Source organism: Protobothrops mucrosquamatus, unplaced genomic scaffold (genome assembly GCF_001527695.2).
Source record: "Protobothrops mucrosquamatus isolate PMUCROS unplaced genomic scaffold, P.Mucros_1.0 scaffold_181, whole genome shotgun sequence".
In the NCBI taxonomy this organism is placed as follows: domain Eukaryota; kingdom Metazoa; phylum Chordata; class Lepidosauria; order Squamata; family Viperidae; genus Protobothrops; species Protobothrops mucrosquamatus.
Window position 1 is genome coordinate 205478 of NW_015386257.1, and position 6704 is coordinate 212181.

At 36.9% G+C, this 6704-nt stretch overlaps 1 protein-coding gene across 1 annotated transcript in view; it reads right to left on the reverse strand.

The window, feature by feature from the left end:
- Positions 1-2489: 2489 nt before the first annotated feature.
- Positions 2490-6704, reverse strand: part of YWHAG (tyrosine 3-monooxygenase/tryptophan 5-monooxygenase activation protein gamma) — a 19143-nt gene continuing 14928 nt past the window's right edge. Inside the window, exon 2 of the mRNA XM_015823804.1 lies at positions 2490-3185. Within this exon, the coding sequence (XP_015679290.1) occupies positions 2529-3185 (657 nt within the window). The 3' untranslated portion in view covers positions 2490-2528. The remainder of the gene's footprint in view (positions 3186-6704) is intronic.

Below are 6704 nucleotides of genomic sequence, written 5' to 3' on the forward strand. Positions count from 1 at the left end.
GTTATAATTTCACCATGACGAACACCAGACATTAAGATTAAGCTAACACTGGTGTTTTCTTTGCTTTCCTTTTTTTAAAAAAAATCATATATAATTGCATGTCACTATAGCAACATCCATAACAGATCAGTTTTGTTACGATCACTATTTGGTAGAGCAAACTTTACCCCCAAAAAAGGAAAAATAAAATAAATTAAAAAAATTTAAAAAATTGTTGAAGACTATTGTCATAGGAATACATAACATCTACAGTATAAGTTAATAAATTTCAAGCTACTTTATAGAAATACAACACCAGCATGCACAATATTGTATCAATAGAATAATGGAGCAGTTATTCATTTCACTGGAGAAACAGTTATCATAGGCAAGTGCATTTCTTTAACAAAAAATTGAAAGAAACCATTCAAGCTGCTCGCATCCCCAACCCCCTGCCCCCCACTCCATATTTAGCCCTCTTGTGCGATCTTTTTCCCCTGCATAAAGTTTTCCTAAAGCAGCCAGAGCTAGAAGCTGGAAAAAAAATCAAGAAAGGTTTTGTAATTCCAGTAAATCACTTCCAAATCAAAGCCAGGGATACGCACTGCTCACACAACATGACTGCAAATTAAAGAGAAGCCTTAAAATGTCCTTCCAGTCCACAGTATTTCTTAGAGGTTTCACTCAGTCACTCAAGTTGCAAGCCTCTCCTCCTTAGTAGAGCCAGCAGGATGCACAAAGCAGGCTACTGGTGTGGCACTTTACTGAAGTGGCCCTGAAGGGAAAGTCACTGAATGTATATTACCACACTGCAACAAAGTACAATTTATGTTTGTTGAAATGTATCTGCACTGGATACATTGATGCTGATTTGCCAGCTTTTTGCAATATCAACCCATCTTAAACTTTTACTTTCTTTGGAATTGCAGACAGTCAAGAAAGCTCACCCTACTGTCCAGGTGCATTGTAGCAAACAAAATAGAAAAAAGTCTAGGCCATCATGAGAAACAAATTTCTTTTCCACAGAGGGAAATAAATCTATTTGTACAATGGAAATCATTAGAGCCCTGTTTTCTTCTAAGGTGCTTTTGACTAACAAAAGCTGTATTTAAAATAAAAACCCTATAATTAACGAAGGGAAAAAAAGCAGTGAATTTCCAACCACTATGATTTATTTCCATAAATGGATGACAAAAATTCCTGATCAGCTGTAGTTTCCCCCCAATTCCCAGTATATTAAGTATCGCAAATGAACAGAATTTTCTGTACATGTTTGAAATAGGCCAAGATTTGTTAAATCTTGTTTAGTTAAAAAGGATACTGGAATCAGACACTTTTCTTTGTTGATGTTTCTATCCTGATAGATTCACTTATAATCATAGGCTTGCAATACAGAAAGGCTCTGCCTTCAATACGGGCAACAAAGGAAAGGTCGGAGGCATGGGAAAAAGAGGCAGAGGAGATCTGCTGAGAATCTTTTAATTATGCTAGGAGAAACCTAAGATTATGAGCAAACTGACAGCAGGATCCCTGAGGATGCACTATGACACCTTTCCTCTTCCTTTGAAAAAGAAATGGCCTTGGAAAATTCCAGACACTGAATGAGAAAAATACAGGTCTGGATTAACAATAGTCAAGTGGCATTATGTTTTAAGAACTTCTCTTGTCCAATTTAAATTCTGAATCCTTTCCTGTGAATTCCTGTACTTCATATAACTGCTTGCCAAGCATCTATTAAAATATGGCAAAGGGATCAGAAGATGAATGGTTTTCATGTAGTATTCAGACATCTGGAAAACTTGATTCCCAGATGCAAGCTACAAAAGAACATTAAGCCAGAAAGAAGAAGCAAATTTAAACTCAAAAAGCTTGGTGTAAAATATGGCTGTTGTGTAGAAATACTGTAAACTGTAATTTACGGTTAATACTGCAGGCCATCTCCAGCACCTAAACTCCAATGCTTATGATTTTAGAATCTTGGAATCTTTTTAAAATTACGCCATAATAAATGGGAACTCAAATCTTCCAAAATTGGAGGTGGACAGTAGAGAGACAAGACAAAAACTTCATCTTAACATAGTGTGACATTTCATTGAGAAGAGAATGACTGGGAAACCTTACTGGAACCACAGAACAGCTTCTCAAACAAACAAACAAACAAACAAAAAGAAATCAAACCAAGGGAAAAAAAGAGAGAGGGCCATTCCATTCAAGTTAGTCATCATTAACTTCATGTATGCCTAGCAATTAAGATAACTTAAAGACAGCTCCCCTTGAATTAATAATCAACTGAACAGTCCATATGCCATTGTGAGGCTGCTATTCTACTCCATACCACCACAGCCAGCCTGATTTTCCCCTAGTGGTGTTTTGGCAAAAGTGTCACAGAGGCAATCAAAGACAGGTTGCGGGGAGCCTCCCTGGAAGATCACACCTCCTTTTCCCCTACCCCACCCCTGACCCCCTCCCCCCCACTTTTCACTTGTGGGAAAAAAAATAAAGACTGCAGTAGTAGCATCGGCGTGCGGCTGCCAGTCCATCCAAAGGTTCTAGTTGTTGCCTTCACCACCGTCATCATCTTGCTGGTCGCTTGTCCAGAGTGTTAGGTTATCACGGAGCAGCTGCATGATGAGCGTTGAGTCCTTGTAGGAATCCTCGTTGAGGGTGTCCAGCTCAGCAATGGCATCATCAAAAGCCGTCTTGGCCAGGTGGCATGCCTGTTCAGGGGCATTCTGGATCTCATAGTAGAAAACAGAGTAGTTAAGGGCCAGGCCAAGTCGGATGGGGTGAGTTGGCTGCATGTGTTCCTTGCTAATCTCATGAGCTTCATTGTATGCCTTCTCAGAGGATTCCACCACAGTCGCTCTCTTCTCCCCTGTGGCCACCTCAGCAAGATAGCGATAATAGTCCCCTTTCATCTTCAAGTAGAAGACTTTGCTCTCATACTGGGTCTCGCTGCAGTTCTTGATCAGGTAGTTGTCTAGGAGACTGAGTACATCCTGGCACACAGCTTCCAATTCCTTCTCAATCTTCTCACGATAAGCCCGCACCATCTCAATTTTCTTCTCATTGCCATCAGCAGAAGTCTTCTGCTCAATGCTACTAATTACTCGCCAAGAGGAGCGTCGGGCCCCAACTACATTCTTGTAAGCTACGGACAAGAGGTTTCTTTCTTCATTGGACAGTGGCTCATTCAGTTCTGTCACCTGTATGAGACAGAGGATGACAAAATATACTTAATAACTTTGCTTTTTCACTCGAAACCATGCCACTTTTAAATTGAACTCAGTGAAATCTTTCTCACCAACCCACTACAGTAGAAATCAGAGGAATCTTTTTTTAAATACATCATAAAATTTTCACCCCATTACTGACTTGCTAGCTGAAATAATGTCATGCAAAAATTGGGCAGTTTGAGAGTTATGAAGGTTAAAAAGTATGGCCCAGACCAAAGAAAGTTACTAGCAGTAATTAAAATTAATACAGCTTGTACCCGACTTACAATCAGTCTGTTCAAATTCTGCCGGGGGTGGTGGTGGTATTTATGTCCCAAATTCAAAAGTTCCAACTTGCTCGCCAACCATTTGCCATCATCCCATTGTCAATTGATTATGTTAATATTTGAAAAATAGTTTTTGACTGTAAATGAGAGTAAAAAGTCGTTTTGAGATAGTATCGTTCACCACGGTTCCAATTCTTACGATATAACGTCCGATTAAGACGGGTGACGGTCCTCAAGTTAAGAGTGACCGAGTTCCGACTGAGTCGGAAGTAGGAAGGCTCCAGCCATTTTACTCCTGGGTCTAACAACCCCCTGATATGAGTTACAACTGTGATAGGCAGGCTCCATTACAATAGTACTCAAGGGTTACCTCTACTAGGAACATTACCACTAGAAGTAAATTTTGTTTTAAAACTTTTGGCTAGCAATACAGAGACAGATAATTCCAAAATTATATTAGGTTATAAAGATCACTGGGTGTAAAAAAGAATATATTTTGCTCCTCAAAATTTGATGAACACTATTTTAAAAGGGGGTTCTTTAGAAATGAACTAAATCACAGAACTGTGGAACTCAAGCCTGAAAGGCAGCAGGTTGAAATCAAAGTCACAGAGTGATCATGAAAAAAGTATGCAGGAAGAAAGCCAGGCAACAAGATTGAAAAAAATATGCTAGTAAGAGACACAAATGTGCTATGCAGATAAGACAAATGGAGAAATTTGAAACTCAAAATACTACTGAGGTCCTAGTCCCCTGATTTTCCTGTTATTTTTCATGGTCTACAAGACTTGGAAAGTATTCCTAAAAAAAGAATCTGATCCCAGAAGTCAAAGTCTTCTTGTATGCTCTAATGACATTTTTATGCTAAATTTAGCATGACCACTATGGTTAATTTTGGCAAGCAAGTAACCAAAGTTAGTCGTTTGCAGTCCTAAGCAATGGTGTCACAATTACCACAAAAATGCCTGTATCTTGCCAATACAGGAACCTGGCATCTACCAAAGTGGGAATATCTGTATTTGGCACACTGGCAATAATAAAAAAAATAAACGTAGGTTACACCTCTTGCAGAAATACACCAAATTAAGAGTACAAGCTATCTGCACAAGTGGCGCTATTATTTTCTAATGCATTAAACAATTTTAGATTGCTCATGGTGGAAGTATTTAATCAGCAACATCAATTAACCTGGCACCAGAGTTTCAAAGTTGTATATACTTTCTCTAATCAGGGACAGACTCAGCAAAAGCAGGCAAGTGGCAGCCTCCAGCAAGAGCATCAAGATAGGATCCTTGTGACGGCAAGGCAAATGGGTATCATATTTAAGAATGCCATTCTGCTACCTACACAGCATTTTTCTATTTTAGGCCATGGAGTATTCAATTTTTTTTATTTTGTTTTATAAAATATACTAGAGAGCTTCTTAAAGCTTGGTAGGCTAATTTTAGCTATTAGGCTTTAATCATTCTTTAGAAGAAGACACTGTCTCTTAACAATTTTCCTGAGATTTGATATCTGCTGAGAAGTAAACCTAGCATCTAAGAAGTTTATAAACCTGGAAAGGGGTTTACACTTTAGATGGACAGCATTGTAAGTAAGCCGTCTAATTTATGACAGATCCACAGATTCCTGATATTCTGGAACAATACAAAAGACCAAAGCAGACCTAAAACGTCTCCTAGCACAGAAGCACTTCTAAGGCAGCTGCCGCAGTTAGACACCTATAATATTGTATATGATATAAGTGATAAAATTACAAATAGATGTATGTTCTTTTGTTTAAAAAAGAAACAACCACTATCCCCAATTAGTGTTATTTATCTGCAGAATGTTAGAAATTTAGGTAAAACAGGAATGAAGCACTATTGGTAAGTTTGTGCAAAGTTCTGTGATGAAAAATGTATGATTTTTATAAACTCTATATTTATAATCTTATAAATCTATATAATCTTAACTTTACTCTAGATCAGCCTTTTCCCAGAAAGCTCCAAATGTTTTGAACTGTATCAGCCTTGGCCAATATGATCAATAGGAACACAAATACCATTTCTTTAAAGTTGTAAATCAATCATTATAGATACTAGTATTCTATTTGTAAAAACAAACATGCAAGCAGCGCCACATTAAATTTATCCCAACTACTGCTATTAAGTGCTAAAAATTACTAAACCAACATACAATTTGCACATTTATTGGCAGGCAAAACGGATTTCCAGAATATCTGCTGTTTTAACATTTTAATGATATAGCTGAAGGTACTGGGGGTCTTTTTGCCACCAAACTGTAGAATTTTCATAATAAAACAACTCAGCTTTCTTAGTGAGGCCAAATGTTACATATCAGTTTCACAAGCTGGAGTCAAGGAGTAAAATGGACTGTACAATTCTGTATTTTTCTTTTGAAAATTGTACAGGTCTAACCTAAGTGAAACTTCACCTCTGGAAACAGGCTAGAACAGACACAGCTTCATTTATGTAAGTATGTATGTCAATGAAACTAATTTGACCCAAAATTAGCTTTAATAGAAAAATATATGAATTTTTAGATACGCATTGTTTTCTGCTTTTTGTATGTTTTTACATCATCAGTATTGTGTTTATAATTCATTTTGTATTATACACTCAGGAAAGGTGATACTCAAAGAATAGGGTATATATCCTTAGTTGAAGGTAAATATTTGTGGATGGGAAGACATTCAGTACTATACTATTCTGTTTGTTACTGGTCTCTGCAGTGGCCAGTTTTCCTCACAATTTAGATATATTGCTGTTGCTAGGGTATAAAATCCTCATCGTAAGCAAAGGCTTCTCTGGGCCTACTATTCTGTTTACAGTCTTGTATAGTAATAGAGGACCAAGGATACTCATGATTTGTTTTTAAATAGCAATAAACTTTAGTTCATTAGTTACTTCAGAAATTGCTTTTCAAAACAACCATCAAATGCTACTTGATTTCAAAGAATTATCTTCAGCAACTAGATAATTTTAATTACAGATAGTATTAAACTCTAATTTGGAAAGTCTCATTTAATAATAATAATAATAATAATAATAATAATAATAATAATAATAATAATAATAATAATAATAATAATAATAATAATAATAATAATAAAGTTGGAAGGGACCTTGGAGGTCATCTAGTCCAACCCCCTGCTCAGGCAGGAAACCCTATACCATTTCAGACAAATGGCTGTCCAGTCTCTTCTTAAAAACTTCCAGTG